The sequence below is a fragment of the Ciconia boyciana genome, chromosome 3, assembly GCF_034638445.1.
Source record: "Ciconia boyciana chromosome 3, ASM3463844v1, whole genome shotgun sequence".
NCBI classification, from domain to species: Eukaryota; Metazoa; Chordata; class Aves; order Ciconiiformes; family Ciconiidae; genus Ciconia; species Ciconia boyciana.
This window is the reverse complement of record NC_132936.1, coordinates 99,960,283-99,983,668: the sequence shown is the minus strand read 5'-3', so window position 1 is coordinate 99,983,668 and position 23,386 is coordinate 99,960,283. Positions and strand designations below refer to the sequence as shown.

Below are 23,386 nucleotides of genomic sequence, written 5' to 3'. Positions count from 1 at the left end.
AACAGTAACTACTTCAGAAATGCAGATATCCTAAGAATTAAACTAATAAAACCAAGAAAAAACAGTGGTAAAAAACACTACTGCAAGAAATGCCTGTGACATCTAAACAGAAAAAAAAGTAAAGCAAGTTACATGCTTTAAACTTGGCTGAAGAAGGAAAAAGTACACTACATTCATTCAAAACAAATTCTAATTTGACTCATGGACACTCTGAAATTGATTTCACACCTTGGAAAAGCGTCTCATTCTTGTTTTGTGTTTCCTTTGTTTCATTTTCTTAGATTTCCAGGGTTTTTTCCTCTCCTCCTTTCAATTTTTTGTTCCACTATTGAGATTCTTGCATCCTGGCCTTCAGTATAGGTAAGTCTTTACTGAGTAGTTAGCCACTTAAAACCACTTGTCCCTCTTCATTCTATTCTCCTATCCAGCGTTCTTTTAAATGCCAATGTTTCCACCTTTCTCCTCCTTTCATGGAGGGTATTCTTCTGCTTTGTAAACAGGCTGAGAAAGCTTCCAAAGACCAAAGAAGGCACCTTCCCACATTTCTCACTATAGCCTGAACTGAAAACACAGAGCATAGTAAAAAGCCCTCACTGTTCATAAATATTTTTAATACATCCTCAAGCAGTCAGAACTTATCATAGATGGGTATTTTTAAAAGCATATCCAGGAAGTGTATCCAGGATTGTCTTTTTTTTTGGCTCTGAAAGTTTTAAAGACAGTTTCCAGATCAAAAGGAAGAGAAAAAAAAATCCTATGCGGGTGGGACTGAAAACATGTTTTTGGAGATGAAAAATGAACTCCACGGAGTACTAAATTAATTCACTGCACCACCTAGGAGAATATTGTATCTTCAGTACACTTTACAAGTTTCAACTTTTCCCTTCCCAACTGTAAAAACATCCTCTGCCCGTGACAGAGTGATAGGATTGCTTTCCTGACTAATCATGAGGGATATTTAAAGATTCATAATACAAAACAGGTGCAAGAAACATGCATAGAACTGAACACTGAAAAAATTTAGAATTCACAAGAGTTCAACTGCTGTTCTGGGAGGTCTAAATCAAGTTACCCAGCCAGTGCCTAAAATAGTTCAAATCTTCAGGAAGATCTAAGTAGTAAAAAGTAGAACACTGTGCCTACACTATTTGTTTCTAATATCTCCATCATCTAAAAAGAAAATAATCTATCTATTGTGAAAACTGTACCTATAGGACTATTTCTCTTTCCTTAGTTTAATCCTAACACCTAATAAAAATTGTTCTATATAACCACATTCGTATATGGTGTTTTCAATCACTGCACGTTTATCCAAGACAGAAGGAGAGAAGCTAGCTGAACACTAGTGATGCTTTATGGCTGTAACTGAGCACCGGGCAGGGTACCTCAAATGGCTGCACACACAGCCACCCCACAGTCTCTGCTAGCAACATGGGTTGCAGGAGCTTTTGCTCAGTAAGGAGTGGTACTAGGTGCACTGGATCGGGTAGGCCAAAACATTTGCATAGCAACTGCTTGCCATACCCATAGTAGTCAGTGTCAAAATCTAGGGCGTGGGAGAGAGGAAGGCAGTGCATCCATCAAGTCATCCATTCCACTTTACAGAGGGGACAACTGTCGCAGTCTCCCCAGCAAAACCCAGAGTAGTCCTTATAGTTACCTCTCAATTAGAAACAGGAGCAGCCTTGTTTTCACTAATTGATGAATATTGCTTATTCTGAACTAAAACCACACTTTTTCTTTAAGGTTCAAAGATGTGAACACAAGGTTTACAACAATAGCATCTCTGCATATCCTTAGTTGCTGTAGGAAGAAACTCAATAACGATGCAGAAACTGAATGAAAAGACCTAATAAGAGTTGTAAGAGCTGTCTAAATTTATGCCCTTTTGAAAACGAATGACATGTCTTAGGAAGCCAGAGACACAATATTTGGGAGCATTAGTAATTACAGTTAAAGCAACTTCAAAGCAATGTCCAACTAGCAGATCTGTCCAGTCAATTAGCAGTACCACATGAGTTTTTAAAAAAAAGCAGCTGGAAGAAAACCTCTGGGAAAATCTCATCAATGATTTTCTTTCAGAGACTGCCTGCTCCCATTCTTGGAACTCAGTTGCATTTCTGTTGCATTCATAAATATAAATTTTGTTGGCAAATGCTTACTGCCTCCTTATATCAGTGTACCCCTATGTAACAGCTAATACGGATTTACAACATGAAGAAATGAGACAACTGTTTTGTTATTGCCAGCTACATATAAGTGAATATGTTTTCAACTTGACATCAATATTTCTTTTCTCTTTGTACTAATCTTAAAAGTAAGGCTTATCTTGAACACTAAAACCTGAGCTTAGAAAAGAAACAGCTGGAAGGAAGTTTCATTGGAAAACATTTAATTATAGCAGGTTTATTTCTTTGATCTGTAGATAATGTAACATTTGTTTACTATATTGAGTTTTTATAAGCCAACGTTGAACTGCTACACTTCAAACTTTACTGCCAAGCCAAATAAAATGTAATTCAGCAGAGTCAATGTTTCTGTGCTACTGAATAAAGCCAAATAAACAACATGCTACTTCCCCATTCATTCCCTCAGACCCTAGAGATCCTTTGTCTTCAAAACAAAACAGGAAAAAAATACGGTCACTCTCACCCCTGCTGGTAATTCACATTAAGGATTTTCAGGTCAAGCTAACGAGTAGTATACCTCTCTCTCACTCAGCCACAAGGACCAACATCCAAGAATGACTTTCAAAATATATTTGCCTAATTTGTCTCCTGTTGTCATATTCTCACACCCTAGCCACTGGAGTCTGTGGGTCTTTATTACCTATTCAGTCCTGTAATAAAGGCGGCCCCGTGATTGCTTGCTAGCTCTTCTTCATGCATCATTCTTCTCTGCTTTATTTTCAAATGCTCATATTTATTTAAATTGTCTTTATTCCTCTGAGTAAGTGTCCAAGTATTAAACTCATAAAATACGAGAGTGATCGTAATCTCAAATACCTGAAGCTTGACCTTCCTTTGCAGCAACTTAAGCTAAAATCCTCCTCCTCTCAAAGAAAGGAAAAAGACAACCACATTCATTAGGCAGGCTCTACTTTCATCAACAACAATCTGTCTTAATACAACTCTTCCGTATAATTAAACTACCTAACATATTGATGTTTTCATCATGAACTGCTTCTTTTCATCAGTGCAACTACATATTCAATTTTTATCTTCAACAAGTCATGCCCACACATCTCTGGCTCAACAGTACTCTAAGCTAAGACAGCACACGCAGACATTTCTCTAGCTGCTTGGTCTGCCTTACTCTTTTTCCTAGGCCTGTGCTATCGGTCCTTACTGGAAGTACACTCAGACAAATCTTTGCATGACCCAGTATGGCTATTCTCAGGTTATGTTCTTGTCCTGGTTTTCTTGCTGCTTTAATGAAGTCTCCAACCATCCTTCAAATCAATTCTTCCATCTTTAAATCACTTCTTCCAGCTCACCATTAATATTTAAAACATCAGCATATCGAAAGAGTTGATACAGATAATTTGAAGTTCTATCATCGCACAAAGCTTGCGGTATTCAATAAACTCCACAAAGAAAAAACAAAAACAGTATATCACTTTCATAATAGCCCTGTACAGATGGCAGAAAAATCTGCCATGCAACCATGCAGGTTTTTGAATCATGTTATTATTTTTTAATACAAGGATTCTAGACTCTTTCATTGTAAAGTATTTTCAGAAAGATGAGGCTAATTCTATAGGATGCTGCTATTCCCTGAAAAATAGTAACTGCTAATTTCTTGTCCCACTGAAGTCAGTGGGAAATTTAATCTTTAAAATTAATGTTAATTAATGTAAAGAGTTATGAAGCGCTCTATCTCCTATTAAGTCTAATTTTTGTCACATGCAACTGACTAAGTTGATGTGACTCAGTCTGTTCTTTAGATTCAAGAGAGATGAACAGTGATGCTGGTTTCAAAAGCAAAACAAAAAAAGGTTCAAAATCTCAAACCAACATTCCTTGCACAAGACTTCGCATTAATATGCCAAACAGAACTGTCTGAATTAGTGAACATTAAAAAACCCAAAACCAAACAAACACTCCCCCCAAACCGCAAAACACTTCTTTGAACCAGCCTACTGCTATAATACCAATTTAGTGCATTGAAACTACAGAATTTTGTGGGAAAATTCAAAGTGTGGAGAAAATTTGAATATTAAGAGTAATAATTTGTGAAGAGTAACTGACTGATGATTGATGACACTCAAAACAACATTAAATAAGTGAATTTCCATTTTTATCTTCATGAAGTTTTAACGCTGCATCAAAGCATAACAAATTCTCTCTGTTTCATCTGTCTCTTGACAGTTATATTTTGTATTTCTTTAAGAACAGGTCATGTGCACCCCCTGGGTAGAAGGAGATACTGTTCTCTTGCAATGCAAAACACTGGCATATGCTCAGGGAACAAATTTCAGGATAAATCAGTAGGAGTGACAAAGTAATAGCAATAAGTGGGAAGACTGCAGTGAAGAGAAGTGAAGCTACCAGCCAGACCTCAGACGAGAAGACGGGGGAATGGAGAGAAATCTTCCTAGGGACCACAGCAGACCAGGCAGAATTTCTGTGACTCTGAGTTACAGCAGTGACCAAAACCCATCACGACAGGAAGGATCCATCTGCAAGGACATGATAGGCCAGCAGAGGTTTTTTATTTTATTCTAGGCAGTTGTTTGATTGCTTGTACAAAGTACCACCAAAAATGTAAATAATCTTCATGAACAAAGCAGCTTCCAGCCAGAAATTGTTCCTCAATGATATGTGCAGCTGGGAACTTTTACAAAAAGCTTTATCTTTGACAGTACAATCCCTCTCCTGACGTAGGCAGCAAATGGAGGCAGCATGCACATTTAAACAAAGTCATGTACTTCCCTCTCTTCATATACAGCAGCAAACAATAAGGGAGAAGTCACTGAATCCTCCTTTCTCCTAATCTGTGCCCAAAAGATGCCAAAGAGAATGCAAAATGCTCTCCAAAAAGAAGGCACTGCATAGTGAATAGGGCAGATAAGGGAAGCAAAACTTTTTGTACTGTTCTTTATCCCAGTCTCAAACTAGACACTATCAGCGTTTAGTTATAAATCCACACAAGACCTCTAGGAAGTAGGTTAGCACCTTCAACATTTCAGAAGTGTCCAAAACAAGGCACAGAGAAGTTAAATGAAAACACAAGGCCTCTTTCAATAACTTTCATTTACCTGATCCCATATGTTCTAAAAATACATAACTGTAGGCTTGCCAAAGTGAACGTGAGGAAGATCAAACTGATAACATACAAGATAATGACCCAATTGATGTGCAGATTCTTTCATCTGAAAAAGAAATAAACCTTAATAGTAATTACATCTACTCCATGATTAATTGCAGCTGTCCAATGAATTGTTCTCAATATGAACAGTATGTAAGGGTATGTACACTCTCATTAGAGTACAGATTTTTCCAGTGCACAAATGTGAAAGAGATTTCTGGAAGCTAATGAGTGCAGAACTGTGACTGAAAGCTCCAGTCATACCACTGCTATTCTACTGTACTAATAACAACTAGATTCTAGGTCTATGCACATCACACAGCCTTTGAAATCCAGCATCAATCATGTTAACTGATTCTCACAAGATAAAAACAAAAGCTGAAGTCAAACATCTGCTTTCCTTGGCAAACCAATCTGAAAGTTCATGCATTTGGGAGGTTTTTTTAATCATCATAAATAATCTACAACCAGATGAACTAAAAGTGCTGCCTTGTTTTCTGGGCAAATCACGCTTAGGGTCCCTGTAACTTATCTTTACTTTAAAGCACCCAAAGGAAGAGGTTGAAGAATCAGAGGAATTAAGCGGTCTGTGTGCAGGTGCAGGGCTGTGATCTTGTTTGGATCATGGAGACAAGATAGGATAGCTGACATGTTTGGAGTGGTGCAATGGAGGGATACAGGCTCTTTAGGAAGGATAGGTGGGAAAGAGGAGAAGATGGAGTTGCCCTCTATGTGAGAGAACAGCTGGAATGCATGGAGCTCTGCCTGGGGATGGACGATAAGCCAACTGGGAGCTTACGGCTACAGACTAAAGAGCAGACCAGCATGGGTGACACTGTAGTGACTATCTGCTATTGGCCGCCAAACCAGGAAGAAGTGGATGAGGCCTTTTACAGACAGCTAGAAGTAGCTTTGCATTTTCAGGCCCTGGACCTCATGGGGGACTTTAAGCACCCTGGTATCTGCTGGAGGACAAACACAGCACAGCATAAGCAATCCAAGGGGCTCCTGGAGAGCATTGATGACAATTTGCTGACAAAAGCAACAGAGGGGATAACAAGGAGAGGTGCTCTGCCAGACCTCATACTCACAAACAAGGAATGACTCATTGAGGATGTGAAGGTCAAAGGCAGCCTTGGCTGCAGTGACCGTGAGATGGTGGAGTTCAGGATCCTGAGACGAGGGAGCAGGGCAAAAAGCAAGACCACAACCCTGGAGTTCATGAAAGCAGATTTTGGTCACTTCCTGGATCTGCTTGGTAGAGTCCTGTAGGATAAGGCCCTGGAGGGAGCAGGGTCCAAGAAAGCTGGTTGATATTCAAGGACCACTTCCTCCAAGCTCAAGAGCAGTCCATCCCAACAAGCTAGAAGTCAGGCAAACATGCCAGGAGGCTTGGATGGATGAACAAAGAGCTCATGGCAAAACTCAAACATACAAAGGGAATATACAGAAGGTGGAAGCAGTGACAGGTAACCTGGGAGGAAAACAGAGACGCGGTCCAGGCATGCAGAGATGCAGTCAGGGAGGCTAAAGCCCACCTGGAGATGAATCTGGCTGAGGTAAGCCTGAGGTACTGAATGTCGTCTTCATCTCAGTCTTTACTGGTAAGGCCCATGGTTAGGAATAACACAGGCCCAAGTTTTCTTTCCCTAGTATGTCCAGAAGCTTACCTTCTTGGACTCTGTTCAGTATAAAGTGTAAGTGTACAGAACAGGTTATCTAAATTGTACATAAAAACTGTTCAAAGTTTCAATCAGTTATTTCCAATCCAACTAAAATTCATGTTTATAATATTTAACCCTTTATTTGCAATAACAATCTTAAAAACTAATTCAAGTAATTACATAGTTTCATGAAGATGCCCCAATCACTGGCAGGATCAAAGAATTGTTAAAAAAATAAAGGGGAGATTGGCAGGAATCTCAAGGGATCATCTGTCCATCTCCCAGGCCCACACAAAAATCTCATATACATGATGGCGGATCCACTATTTGTAAGTGCTGAACATTAACGCACCCTTAACATTAGGAAGTAGTATCCAATATTTAAGCTCATATTTGACTGTGTTAATGAACTAATGGAGAAAAGTATACCTTTCAGACATCACCTATCAACAGCTTCCATTTTCCAAGACTAAGTATTTCTGTAGAAATCTCTTGAAGGCTACAGCCAGTTTTTGCCCTGGCCTTTCCAATTTCCTCTCTGCACACCCTTGCTTCAGTATGTTTCTTCTTGCTTTGCATTCAGTAAAGGACTCCTAATTTGTCCAAGCTGGTGTGTTATTACACTTCTATCCATTCTGTGTCAGGTTCATTCCTACTTCTGTAGTTACCATTTCTTTGAAAAACTACCAGGTCTCCATGATTCCTTTTTCTACTTCGGGCTCATTTCCATGTGATCTCTCTCCATGAATTATAAATGTAAGTGAACCTTGAGCTTTACTAATGTTTGGAGGTCTTTGATTAACTCCTGACTCTAACAAGTGTTTTGCTCAAGACATTCAGGCTACTGCAACTGCATAGAATTAGACAAACTGAAGACTGGAAGCTTTCATAAACATCAGGACTCAAAACACACTCTTTTACATAAGTGTCGTCTTTAATGTAGTTTTAAGAGACCCAGTTAAGACTGTTGTCTATGAGACTAGACATTTCTACAAAAACATAGATGTGAAAAGAAAAAGCAGGCCATGTCCCTACCTGCATGGCTTACAAATACCACTACGAGTCAAACCAGTACGTTGAAATTACTAATCACAAGTACAGGTTATTGAATAAAACATTTCTCAATTAGTTACAGCTTAATTCTGAATTTCTCAATTATTCTGAACAGGTGGAATACATACTGCAGGAATTCCAACCCTAAAGAGGCAGAAGGTCAAAAAAACATTCGATCCTCTAATAAGGATACCTCACAATCTTCCCAAATACTTTAAGTTCCTTGGCAACTGCCAAAAGCCAGGAAGTTTCACAAACATAAAGGCTTCCCTAATTATAAATTGATATACTTCCAGAATTCTCTACATAAAGCTCTGGACGAGCTCTTCCTTTCAGCTAATCAGCTAAAACACCTAGATCTTAAAACAAAAGAAGCCAGAAATATTTCATCATTCAGGAAGGCCAGTAGAAGATTTCTGCATTTTCTTGTGGATTACAAACTTGGCCGCTTCCCCCTCTCCCCCATGCCAGTTTGGATTATGGCGCGAAGTAGAAACTGCACTCATAAAGGAAACACTAAGCATAGAAAAGATTTTTCTTTGTCTTATTCAAGTCAATGCATTTACTTATGATGCAGAATTACTCCTTGAAGAATATCATCAGTTCTGTAGGAGTTACAGAACAGCAGTATTCCTCCTAGATAATTCTTGAAAAGAATTCTTCTGTAAAACATGTAAACCATAAGATTGTTTTATCCTCATGCACATTCATAATCCTACATAAATTGAGCCACAGTTATCACACTGGGGAGGAAAAGCCATGTTTTCACATAGGTCTGAATAAAACACAACACATTTGCGTCCACTATCAAAAAACACTCGTCAATCTCAGCATTTTGAAAACCAGGCCATGTTTGGACAAGCGCTCCATGCTGAACTCTTTTTGAATGATCTGTCTATAAATTAACATTTGGCTTGCAACAGATGAAGTGATTACATAACTCTGAAACATAACTGAAATATACCTTCAAGACTCATTACATTTGGCACTGCCACATAAGCTTTAAGCCTGAATAATTCCAACTTTCCTGCTCAAGACTTGACAGCATATGAACACTGAAATAAAAAAATCAGGCAATGAACTTAGTCAGCTTCTGACTAATGTGACTGAACAAATGAAATTAAATCACTGAATTCCATTTTCATAACATATTGGCCTTGTATTGCTGGAAAAAAAAATAATCTAAATTTTACTGAGTTTTGTACAGACTCACTCTTTTTAGTAGGGATTTTTGTTTTGGTTTTATATCAAAGAGGAGGATAAATTCTCTACTGTGTCATGGAAATGCAGTGCAAACAGTTTCGAACACTGCCAGATCACTGCCTCTTCAAGTAAGCCTTCAGAGAAACAGTGCTTTAACGAATACTCCTGTAACATAATTTTCTACAGTTCAATGAGCCTTAGCAGCAGCTTTGCAAGTCCTGTCTTACATTGATAAAAAAGAAAATGAAACCATGCATCCAACAACCCCTGAAAGTCACAGTACTTTGGTCTTTGTACTATTTACAGGAGGTGCATGCTAACTACGTGCTGAACTACCTGGCATTAGTGTTTTAGAGATACAACATCAAACACCATCACCTCCCTTTCTGCACATCTTTATCACCCTGCAGTATTTATTCTGAATGTGTTCTTATTTTTAACTAGTAACAGATAGTGCAGCATTTCAGTCACACACTGAATTTGATTACGACTTTGAAATGAAGACTTTGCACAACCTTGCTTCACAAGTCATAAAAGCAAAGCCCAAGACAAATGTGAGATACTAAATATCATTGAACTGTTATGGTGCAACTGACATTTTTTGAAGAATGTCGTACTCTGACAGCACCAGTCTCTCCCTGGTGCAGTACCAATTGCAGTAGTAGTTCCTAGTAGCTGTGCAAAACTGACGAAAAATCACGTTAAAGCCCTGAGAATATCTCCTGCCTCACAGGTATGGAAAAGAAAATTCCCTACATCTATGCATAAGATCATGTTAGCAACACTGGATTAAAAACCAGATCATCCTTTGAGCTCTTTCAGAACCAACCCTCCATTATTTTTTTTTTTTCCAGGTCACTAAAAAGAAGGCCGTGGCTTTATACACTACAGCCAGTCCATATGCTCACAACCACGGTTATAATCATTTTGGACTGTGAAAGCACTTAATTCTCCCTGCTGGAATAACCTTCTCTTCCTAACACTACAGGAGGCTCAGGAGTTTTGCAACACACCAGGGCTGCACAGGTAATACGATGATGGCAATCTCCTCCTTCCCACGCAGATGCAGCAGCTCACAGGTCTAAGCACTTGGCATGCATACAGGTGCATGGACTGCTTTTCAGAGCAGAAAAGACTGGACACGATCATCCCACACCCTGCGACAACTTTCACTGTAACCAATCATCATCCAAATCCAGATTCAATTGGCTGAAACCCTTTACAGGTAAAGCTGACAGTAACAGCTCTAGAGGGTCTTCACTCATTTCCCTGTCCTAGGTTTCCTGTGAGGTCATGATTTTAAAGGGAAATAATATACTGGAAAAGATACACTAAAAAAACAAAACAAAACCACACACACCCCACCACACAGTTTACAGTGGGAACGCGTACCTAGATAGCTTGCCAACTAAGGCAGACTAACAGAGCTGATCATGTACAATATGGCTTTCTTGGAGGGTTGCTCGTGAAAAACAGGCAGTAAAAATGGGTAACTTATTACCATGATAGCTTAAAAATCACACACAGTGAACCAACTGCCATAAACCAAAGGAATTATATATGGGGAATGAAGAAATTTCTGATTCAAAACCGATAGCAAGCTGGTTTTCCAGAATGTTTTCAGAAGAATACAGTATAAAGCTTCTCACAACTTGTACAGCAAACTGACAGGAAGCTGCTGGTGTAGCAGGAAAAGCAAATGAAGTAAAATATAAATATGTAGGTAAGCAGCAAGTCTCAGTATCTACAATACTATTGGTGCTTGGAGTTCAGCGTTGCCTCAGATTTGGTCTGTGATTTTGTGCAAGTCACACAGATCTCTCTGTAGATATGTTTAGATAAAGATATTTGCTCTCAAAGCGCTTTAATCTCCAGAGACGAAACATTATATGAAATGTAAACATTGATATTTACAGCTTACAGCCTTCTAATGATGGTTGAAATGTGCATTCCGCATTTATCATCTGATAGAATCAACTCAAAAGCAGTCTTCATACATGTTTTGACAACGTGTGAACATTCAGCACAACTCATTGCATGTTATCTGGCTGTGAAGTATGACCAAAAAAAAATCCAACAAAAACCCCACAGTAAAAAAACAAAACCAACAAACAAACAAAACCAACCCCCAAAAACTTACTTGCAGAAGCGTTCCATGAATATTATTTTGTCGTATGCAAGGACTAGTAGAGTCTGGAAGCCCCTCCAGCAAGGACAGCACTGTATGTGGTACTTCATTTACCATAACAAATGGAACAAGGGCCCGACCTGACATCTCACGTGAAAGGTACACAGGAGAATGCCCACACCTAGAAAAAGGAGAAATACCTATTGTTTGTCATCCAGCTGCAATCCACTGCTGTGGCTAAAATAAAACAAAGGATAATGCAATGAAAACGAAAACACATTTGTCACAAATCAAATGTATAGGCTTTCTTCTCAGCAGTGAGAGAGTATTTGCCTAGAAACATAAGTCATGCTAGAGCCATGTTGGAGGCTTTTTTCCCCTTCAGAAGTTCCTGTGTTTACATAAAGTAAAAAAAAAAAAAAAAAGATGCAATTATGCCATGAAGCAGGTAAGCATATGGTCCTGTTCCATCTTTCTTGATGTTTGTTACTCACTATACAGCAATCATATTCAAATGTATCATGAGTGTGACTTAAAACTATTAAACTCCATGTTCTTAATCAGATGTTTCCATAAGAACACAGCATGCTGTCTACTGGAATTTTAGGCCGCATCTCCCACTGGTTTTTAGAACCTATTTGAAGGCAGGAAGTAAAAGACACATTGGAAAATTATTTTCTCTTGTTTATAATTAGTATCTCAAAAATAAATACTTTTTATTTATTAAAAATTAACTAATAAGACTCAAGACTGCATATAAAACACTTTTTATCTTTTAATGTTATTAAGGTTTTAACTGGCTGTAGATTTATGAATATACATAGAATTAACTGTTCAGCTATATTAACACATTAACCAGCTGTATACTACTTCAGTAGCACGTATACTGAGTTGAAGTGAATAAAAATCTTTTATCAACTACGAGTAGGTTAGGCTAAGTCTTTCAAAGCCAGTAATTCTTGCATGTGTCAGTTTTTGTAAGGCAGGTACCATTCAGCCACCCGCAGTCTCTGACAACTGAGAAAGTTACTCCCAGGTTTAGAAATGAACGGCCAAATGGCTTAGGTGATGTAAAATGCAGTATGGCAGAAGTTATGCTCTGATACCTCCCAGCTGATTGTGACGACCCAGAGAGAAGGCCTTCCCTCCTCCTACCCTCTCATCCTTTTCCCGAATTGCTTCTTACATATTTTCAGCTTACAAAATCACATGTAGTTGAGATTATCCCCTGTCAAAATGGGCAAACCACTTTTGAGCTCTCCCAAACAAGCCCTGCAGGGGCTTCCTATTCAAAATATGAAATTAAATTAAAAGGTATTCTAAGGTTTCAAATCTCTCTAGCAAATTTAAATCAATACTCAAAGTAGTTGTTTACTTTAGTTCACATCAAAGAAATACAGAAAACAGTTTCCATCTTGAAGCAGCAACTGAATTAATAGGGTTTTGAACACAAGACAGTAAATAGACTTAATTGAAATAGTGTAACAGTTCTGACATATTAGTCATGTTAGGCCACGGTATGCCTGAAAAACACAGACCTCGTTTAGAGGAAGTAGAGAGCTATGCTACCCCGTACGACAGGCTTTTGTGGGAATTTTCATCCTTGCAGTACGGCAGCGTGTTCTATCCTCCACCACCCCATGTCTTCCCTTGTAGGGAATGATTTTTAGAAAGATTATCTTTGCATTTCCTTTTCAAAGACTGGCTGTCCTTCAACAACAGGATACAAAAGTAGAGCAGTCGCAACTGGAGGCTCTTCCATATGGAAAAGCTTTAATTCTGTATTGATAAGGTAAAAGAAGAAAGTCAGCTTAGCTCTTAATAAAAAACTTCCTTTTTTTTTTTAATTTTAATTCTACTGCACAGTAAACTTAAACCTGAGAAGTGATTGGTCTGAAACCATTCCTTTATTTCCGCTAAACCACGTTTTCTTAACCAAGAGATTCTCACATGCAGGTGATCTTTCCAAACACAAGCGACACTGATACTGTAATGAATGTCTAGTTTTTAATTAGCTATAACTGTATACTCAAGAATGTTTTTTATTTTGTTCATGACCTTTTACAAATCCCAAGGAATCTGACTTGTCTTCAGAAGGAAGAGTGGAAAATGGGTAAAATGCCAGGGTTTCCTCTAACTTGTGCAAGCGTACTTTCCAACACTACATGCTTCAGAGGGGGTTTTCTCCTCGAACACGACGCAATGAATTAGAATGGAATTCTGTGGGTTTTTTCCTGGTAATAAAAAAATTGAGTTGAGAACAATTTTGAGATAACCTGACTTTAACTTTGTTGTCTTGTAAAAACTGACATTAAAGACTTGTAACACATGCACATACATATATGGAGATACAGTATTTTACATATCAAATTTTGTTCCATGCTGTTATTTTATCAAAATATATTATGAAAATAGAAGTGACTGCTCTGTATTTAGAAAGGAGAAAATTTCATATTACAGGCAAAATTGTCTCAACTGCCTAAAGTCTGGGTCCACAACAGAGACTGCCACCTCAGCATTTATGCTGAATGCATATAAGGCGAAAGTGCAATTCGCAAAACTACAGACAAGTCTAATCTTCACCTCTCCTCATGCTCCAAATTGTTGTTCTCTATAAGAACCTCAGCAGCCGAGTGTTACCCCACAGAGCAGCCTGAGACCCTCAAATTAGGTTCTGTTTTGTACTTTGAGGATCCTAAATCAGGAGGCAATAACCTCCTCCTCCTCCTCTCCCAGAGCAAACACACAGGTGCCCAGCGGGTGGAGAACTCACCCAGGACGCAGGGGACCCGGTTCTGCAGCTTTCTGCACCTGAGGGAAAAGCAAACCCACAGCTACTACTTGCCCAAAGGGCAACCCAGCCACCAACCTGCCATGGTACTACACACCTGCTGTACATTAATGCAAACTTCTCACACTACAGATTGCTACATAGGGTGCCGTGTAGTTGCAGGAACTGACATCTTAGTGGAAACCCTTGTAAGAGCACTCCTATGAAGTCATTACTAAGGAACAAAAGCACCACAAAGTTTAAGAACAATCTGCTTTATAGGAACACATATGGGAACACAAGGAAGGTATTTCACATTGGCAAATAGCTTCCCAAATCTGAGAGGGGTTCACATTCCTACTGGTTCTTCTCCTTTCTAAATTTTATTTATTTTTTAAAATCTCCTAATGCTCCAAGAAAATTGGTCGTGTGTGTCCCTCCCCCACAAGAAACAGTACTGATAACATTTCAAAAACACTCCTCCTTTCACATACACATGCAAGATACCATGCCGAGTCACCACTAGTGACCTATGCCTGAACTTCTGCATACCCTGAAGGCACTTATGTGTACATCTCTCATGTTTTGAAGGCACTTGGCTTCATTCCTGAATCATGCAAGAAGTTTGCCAGAAGAATCTCAAAATATACACTAGTTTTTCCATAACCTGTAACAGCACCCTAGATGAAGAAAAGACAGTTCTGATTTTTCTGGATCCCACTTAGATATAATCCCTTACCTGTAAATAATAATCAGAATCAACTCTCAAAAAGTGAGAGGAAGAGTGAATGCAAATAAAACAACTGAGTAACACAAAACAACAATCTAACCCAATGTAGCAATTTTTTGTTTATTGTTATACCAGCCTCCAAGATCAACTATACACCTTAACAGAGTCCACCACCTGTATTCTTAAATATTTATTTTATCTAGGATTTAGCAACAACTATGGGAAGCAATCCCATGAGCCTTATCAAGAAAAATCATTACACAATTACGGTAATCACTGTAACTTATTTGCACCTGCAACAAAACCTAGCAGCTTAAGGAAAGAAATATTTTAAGGCTATTAAACTATTCTGGTTACTCCTCCTGCAGCAGTTTAACACACTGTCATCCCTGAGATTAGCTTCACTTATGTGGTGGCAGGTGCCTTGCCAGGACATTGGCAGAAAGGAACAGGACCTCCAACCTTGGACACTTCACCATCCAGACTCTAAGCTTCACCTGCCAACAACATGACTAAAATCTGTCGCAGGCTGCCTCTTCTCATCTTCTCTGCAGGCAAGTACGAGCAATGGAGTCTTGCATCCGTTATGGCAGTATGTATGTGTGTGCAAACCTGTATTTAAAACCGTTTCATTTTCTTTGATTTGAAAAATACTTGGTGGGGGGGAGGGAATTGTTTTCAGTATGTGACACTTTCTTTACATGCAGATCATGTATAAATAGACTTTAAAACCTAAGAAATATCTAAAATGTTGTCATATGTAAAAACACACAGCATGCCAACCCAATTTTATTACATCTCAAGGTAGCAACAAGCAACGAAACTTGCAAAATCCTCATGTGATACACTTCTATTAAATCCTGAGGGCTATTAACAACTGTTGAAGTAGTATTCCACACTGTTTATCTAGGTGCACGAGGTATTGGATGTAAACATGTTTACTTCAAACAGTCCATGATCAAGAACAAAAAGTCAATAAATCTGAGAAGGTTTCACTTTGTGTAACTGTAGATTCAATGCATTTCCACTGCTCCGTTCCAGCTTTAACACTTAGATCCTTAACAACCCTCCTAACTGACATAATTTATGACCAACTCTCATAAGGCACAAAGATTCCATACTCCTCTGCACACATCAAAGTATCTAAATTATTACTCTGGCTACAAACAACAGAACACTAGCTGTAAATAAAAATATCTTAATTTTTTTTAAAAAAACACAACAAATAACTGCAGGTGTTTCCTATGTGCTTATTTTTCTCCCTTTCTTATTACTGCCCCTCAACAGACCTTGTATTACCCAAATTAACAAACCACATAAGGATTTTTATGAAGGTCACAGAAACAAATGAGTAGAATTAATTTGAAAAATCACACCTGTAGCTGAAAATATGTCCATTATATTAAGTAATACCTACAGTTGTTAGAAGAAGGATTAACAAGGAGAAAAACACCTATTTCCAGGTTTACTGGATGTTGTCACAGCAATCTGTGCATTACTAATTATGTCACTGCTTATTAACAATACAGTTCCTGCAGTCCTATAGACAGAATCGCAGCACCACAATTTCATTTTCAGCTGAAATACATTCATATCCATTACCTTCACAAAATGTTGGAAGAGGGAACTGGGAACAGCAGCCATGAAAACAGAACTGAAACAACAGGAGATCGGGCTGAACAACGGGGAAGGGAACATTCTGCAGAAGAGGCCTCTGATCTTGTAAGTCAAACCAAGTATCCTACCACCCTCACAAAAAGAGTTCGGGAGAAGAGGCAGCATGGGGGAGGAAAGGCACACTTGCAATTCAAACTAACCAACTCTGCCTGCTAGTTAAAGCATTTTAACAGCCTCTAGGGTTTTTAAAAGATAAAACTTTTTAAAATAAATTAATAAATTTAAAAAATCAAATAGATGGTATCCTTTAAACCCTGGAGCTAGTTATGCCACAAGGTCCTAACAGATGCACTGGAAAGAAAAAATTGTAATACGGCTTCTGTCTGATTCTATATAGACATGGTAAGTTGTATGAGAAAGAGGTTTTCTCTTTCCTCCACCATGCAGCTACATAGGTTCAAGTCATGTTATCAGCTCTAAAGCAAGAACTAAAAACATGAAATTACATTAGGGGAAAACATGGATGGGGATCACAGAGAAAAGTATTTAGCAACAGATTCACTTCCTATTAGAAAGAGTTTGGTTATTAAGATTCAAGAGTATTGTACTGTCTGTATCAAGTGAAATAACTCAAAAAAAATTTTTAGAAAAAATTCATCATGATTATATACTAGTTCATTTTTTCCCCTTCAAGTTCTCTCCTGAAAGATTACATTTAGCAACTTTCAAATGCGCTATTACAGGTTTCCAAGCAAAGACAGGTCCAAAAATAGCATTAAAGAAAAATACACTCATGCTTTCACACAATTAACATAACTTGGACTTCCATATTGGGGACAAATCATCAATCAGCAGGACAGTACCCTTTCATTACTGTGACAGTAAAGCTTCCTGGAATATGAACAATAATTTGCTATACATGTACCTAAAGTTTCTTTTCTTCATTTATTGATTTGCTTGTTTTGTTTTTTTCTTTTAAGGAAACACAACTGTTTTCCATTTCATTAGATTTCCGTGTTCCTTAGCAATTAAAGTATCCAAAGCATTTAAAATTTTAAAACTTATTTTACTGTGGAAACCTATATTGTAATTGGCCTGAAGACAATTTTTTTGTTCTTTAATCTGAAAATAAGAACCAAAAAAACCCCAGAATAATCTGAGTTTTGATATAGCGTCTCACTATTTACCTGACAAGTAGAAAAACATTACAAAGCAGAGGTTTTAGATCTACAGTCAACACATGAATGTAGCCCAGAAAATGTTTGAACACAACCATGGACAGAAACAGATCAAGTTTAATTTCAGGTTATTTATGCAGTACTAAACCTCTAAGTTCTTATCTATTTCCTTTAAAGTGAGGTTAATGGTTGCCCAAACTTCTAGTCTCTTTATGCATTGTGTTAAGTGTTTTATTCTTCCAACTTGGGCAATTAAGATAAAACTGTATGTTTTTGTAAGGGCACTGTTTTCCACACAAGCACTTAATGAATCAAGTAGCTGTAAATACTGCAGGAACTATGTAGGCAAAGTACACAGACTTTTATTTGTGAAAGCTGTCCACAAGCTATGCCACGAGTTGTTTCTCCACATGTTTCCAAGGGCTTTTTAGGAAGAAATTACAGACATTTCTCTCTTATTGTCACCAAGACCTAGGTTATTATAAAAAGTGGCCAAGTGATACCAAGCTGAATCAACAATAGAAACTTGAATTGTTGTGGTTCAGCCAGCCAACAAACTAAGATCTCTAACATGTAAGCCTATGAAAACTGTTACTAATACTGCGTGTAAACTTTAGATCAACAGAAATATGTTCTCTTCAAATGGAGATGTGCTATAGAACATGCTGACACAATTTAAATGGCATCTCTTTTCTTGCATTCCCATCAAGAAATCTCAAATAATATCTCCAGGTAGCTAACCTCTAGGTTTAGTTAACTATTTGTTGAAGTCACATGAGGTTAGAGCCTTCTTTCATCATTTTTTGGTTCACAGCATTCTAGAGAAAAAACCTGCTCTTTACTCAAGGTCATGTAAAAGAAAACTTTTCATTCACAACCGTATTTCTACTTTGTGAAATTTGTGAAAATTCTACTTTCTAATTTGTGAAAAGTTACTATGATGTTTCATAACTGCAGAATAATGGAAAGAAACACACACCACTTACTACCAAAACAGTTAGGAAAAAACACAACAAAGAGCGAAGACAAACTATTTTCTGTCTTAGCAACTGTATCATTATTTTGAACTCTATGAAAGGAAAGTTGAATGCATAAATTCTCAGCACCTTGTGATGATTTTGAAAGCTTCAGCTGATTGTAAACAAGAATGCAACAAGAACCATTTTCAAAACTTATCATCAGACCCATGAAAACAACCAAAGGATCTGGGTCTCAAAGACACCTTCCTTTCAGCTGTACCACCCAAAGTAGCTAGCCCGTTGTCAAAAAGCCTTCCCAATATTGACTCTTCTCAGACTATTCTTTTTAAATAATACTGGCCTTTAAAAATATCATTATACTTGGTTTTCCTTGACATACCTACTGTCCTCTGCATAGTTAATGCATTATTTCTCTCCATTTTCATGTTCCTTCCCGCAAATACTTTTGCAGAACAAGCTAAATGTTACTATTTGGCTACTTATCTTCACCAGCAAAGTACTTACTGACTGGCTAATTTTAAGTATGTAAATGAATAATATAATTACTTCACCAGTCACGTATTGACAGTTGAGCACCCCATCGTATTTTTTACTGGATCATGTTTCAAATAAGAAGTAGTATACAACAAATTTTAACCTAGGATCCCAGTCAGTGGCCCTCTTCAGGAGTCTGCAATACTGGAGAAAGATACTGTTACTCTCAGGGCTCATGAATGCCTCTCTGCTAGACATCACCTTTTATTTCCCATGAATCTGACAGCCCCCTACAGTTTGTGAATATTTCCTAAATAGCTTCAGATGATAATCTGCCAATGAGAAGCAAACAGATTGATTAACACCGTAAAAACTGGAATAAGGAATCAATAATGAATACCTAGGGGTTGTAATATTTCCCATCAGCACCACATGAACATGAAAAGAACATTTGCCCACAGTTTAAGAAAAAAGGCTGAGGAATACAGCAAAGAACGTACAAGATGTACAATGATTTTTAGTTGATCAGAAGGTCTTGAACAGCCTCCTGCCAATCAAGCACTTTGCAGTCTTCTCTAGCACTACAATTTGAATTTAATCAAAATGGAAAAAATGGCAAACTGTTTACCATTTCTTATTTTAAAATGCAAAAAAAAAGGTCTGAAAACCTTCTTATTAATAAAAATTTACGGTGAACCATAAATATTTTTACAGATCAGTACCAATCACTATGCAATCAGGATTGCAAGGAGGATACACTGTAAGTAGAAATGCAAGAATTCCAAGCCAGTTCCAACTCTACAAGAGAGGAGTTATGCTCGGAGGAGAAATGCATTCCCCTCCCTCCTTCTCCCCCAGCCATGCAAAACTTCCATCTTGGATGTCAAGCAAGAGATTTAACACTACAAAATGCAATAAGAATCTAAAAAACAATGTATGTTTTAGGGGTGTACGTTGCTCCTTTTTCCAAATGCCTATGCCAGCTCATGTATTTTGGGAACCTTGCCTATAATCAAAAGGATATCTGTCTTCGTATTGCAATGACAGGTCAGCCCCGTAAGCTTCCCCAGCAAGGACTGGGCATTCCAATCGGTCAGAGCCTGCTCCTAGTATCACAGGGATTCCAAATAATAAATTATTGCAGTTATAATACTAAGCAGTTTTACTGATCAGACATTAGATTAAGAAGAAGAAACAAAACAAAAACAACAACAAAAAACAAGACAAAGGAAAAAACCAGAGACCAAAGACTGAGAAGGTGTGCATGTGATATGGAAACCCAGGGAGATGCTTTTACAAACAACTGTAATGAAGAGCAGCTATTTCAATACAACAATGCTGCAACAAACACGTGTAGTTCTTTCCATCTAATATGAAAAGGCATTCCCACCAAAGCTCTTTGCTTATCAGACCCCTGATAAGATTCCCAGTCTTACAGAAATGACAGTTGAAAATGGGCAAGTTTTAACACTAACTCTTCTCCTGGTGCCATGCCACACTAAAATAAAGGAAAAAGAGGAGAAAGCAGAGGAAGCCCACTTAACACAACTATTCAGCTATCTTCTTTGGCCACTTACCAAAGGATACCAGTGTTTAGCCTACAGAAAGTCAGATGGCTGCTTTCAAGTCAGATACAGGATGATGTACTAAACCCACATATGCAATTGTACATGTGTGAAACAAAACAAAAATCAGGGAAACTGCATTTAAACAACTTATATAAGCAGCAATTTTAACAAGGTATACATGAATGACTTCAATCAAGCTCTTCCCAAACAAACTGAAGATATCTTTTTATCAGAACTCCCTCACTCCCCTGTCTCTTGTGCTCTTTATTCAGTGTGAGGTTTTAAAACTCTTTCAAAGTCTCACAGACACTTTTGATTTCACATTTGAATTTTGTTTGTTTATTACTCCATCTTATCCCGACCCAGTTTCCATGAAGCCTATACAATCTTTGTCACAGGGCTACAATAGAACAGGACCAGGCACCTGATAGACTGTATATAATTTAACATAATTAAACACAACACAGAGCAGTAAAATTAATAGGCATAGGTCAACAAAGATTAACTTTTTTGAAAGAGCAACCCACGTGCAAGTAACATTATTGGTCAGTGAATATTTAAATTCACACCACCTTCTAGAATATTAATACTACTATACTTGAGTCTTTTTCCTTAACATGTTTCCTTAAGAAGCAAGCTCTCACAGATTTATTTATAAAATAGTAAGACAGAACTGTGACTCCTAGAACTCCAGAATTCATGGTCAGGTGCTCCACTTCCTAAGAAGCTAAAATAAACCTGGATCAATCTCACTTATTTAATACACATTTTTCAAACTGCCTAAAACACAGAACTCAATGATTTGCAACATTAGTACAGACAGGTTACATCAATAAGATCATACGCATCTTTACCTAATTGGATTTGTTGTTCAAAAGCAAAACGTGAACTATGGCAATAGTATTTCCCCCTTATCTGTACTGAAGTAAACTGAGCAATGAAGACTGAAAGGAATATGCAAGGAATCTGTGAACATGAGTGGAAAAAGAATGGGGAGAGGAAAAAAAACAGGCAAAGCTGCATCAATATGACATTTTGCATCTTAGTAGGAAAGTATCAAAGAACCACAGATAAATCAGTCAATGGCAAAAGAGACAGCACAATAACATAAATACATTAAGTATATCTAGCAATTGAAAACCCTATTTGGGGGATACAGTATTATGCAACACCATGAGATTGCTTCATTACATAGGAAAGATATTAAACATTTTACTAATCAGAAAACTATTGAAAACAATAAGTCCTTTGTACTAGGTTCAAGCAAAGTGCAACTGAAGGTCTATTTTTAAATTTCCAGCAAATATTTTTAAAGATAGACTGTGATTCACTTTGGCCAATAAAAACTGCAAAACAGAATTAATTATAAGATTAAAATTCAAGTTTCTATTTCTATTAGAAATTTGTATTTTGAGTAACATCATTTTTAAAATAGCTTTCTAAGCTTGTTGGTATCTGACAATAATTAATCTCTGAATAGCATTTTATACAGAACAATTTATGGAATCTATACGTTATACACTGACCCTCTCAGACTTCACTGAAGGAATCTAACCTTTTATAACAGAAACCCGTATTTTGCTTTTAAATTTTAAGAAAAATCTTCTGAAACCTGCATATTAGTCTGGATTGGCATCTGTTAAGATTCAAAAAAGATTTAACTAGAAGTCAACAAAACTTAGTGTATTTACCCACTGATCAAAACCAAGAGTACTGCATTACATGTGTGGACTAAAGACTCATGTGGAATCATGGCCCCTAGGATTTTTTTTTGCTTTTACTCCCAAGATTGAAAGAAACTGGGGCCAACAGTCTGTATCACTTCTTGCAGAGGGACAGACTCACAAATGTAATTCTCTCTGTTAAGAAACGTAAGAAGGTGAGAGTCACGTAACACATACAAAAAGAGTCTGCCAAATCCCTAGGGCAGCAGATCTTTGCAGTTAAAGAGTCTGATCTAACCCCTTCAAAAAGCCCAAGAAAACAAAGTTTAGTGAAGGAACGTCATCCTGGCCCCACAGGCAACCGGCACAGCAGGACGGCAGGCCCCGTAGTGCTGTGCAAGGACGCGATTCACAGGAATCAGCTGGGACACCGTGCCGGTGCTTGTGGACGGCTCCTGCGCAGCAGGTGGGCATCACCAGAGGTGCAGCACTGCTGTGGGAAAGGCATCACAGCGGGCACTCCTGACACCTCACACCGCCTCAGCCAAGTGATTTTTAAGAAATTTACCAAGCTGACTTTGCCAGCAGCCTATCAGGAGGTTTCACAGAGGCCGTTCTGACAAGCAAGCTGCAAAAGCAGTAACTTCCAAGAAAAAGTGTACCAATAAAAAAAGTCATACCACCTTCAGTTGTTTTCTCTGCCTTTCCAAGACAGGAGATAACTAGATCAATGTAAATCCACATACCCTCTAGCAGATGCATCCAGCCCACTTAAGTACCAGATTCATTTGAGCTTTCCTATTACAGCTACTATGATAGCATTTGAGCTGCCAGTTTGCTCACAGCTGATGTACACTTCCCCTCTCCTTCTCTAAGTGCTCTTTTAGGAATGACTTACAGTAACAGGGCAGCTGACAACACTCCACCCTACAGAAAATTTTTCCTCGCCACACACAATTTTGTTTTCCTTGCATCTTAGTGTCTGTCATTAACAGTCACAGTAATTATCCTGTATATTAATGACAAGCTCACTCAAGTGCAAAAACA

At 38.0% G+C, this 23,386-nt stretch overlaps 1 protein-coding gene across 2 annotated transcripts in view; it reads right to left on the bottom strand.

The window, feature by feature from the left end:
• The window catches only part of THADA (THADA armadillo repeat containing), a 169,586-nt gene that overhangs the window by 81,511 nt on the left and 64,689 nt on the right, over positions 1-23,386 (bottom strand). For both annotated transcript variants that reach the window (XM_072856806.1, XM_072856805.1), the window contains one exon: positions 11,371-11,539. In XM_072856806.1, coding sequence (XP_072712907.1) covers positions 11,371-11,539 — 169 coding nt within the window. The remainder of the gene's footprint in view (positions 1-11,370; positions 11,540-23,386) is intronic.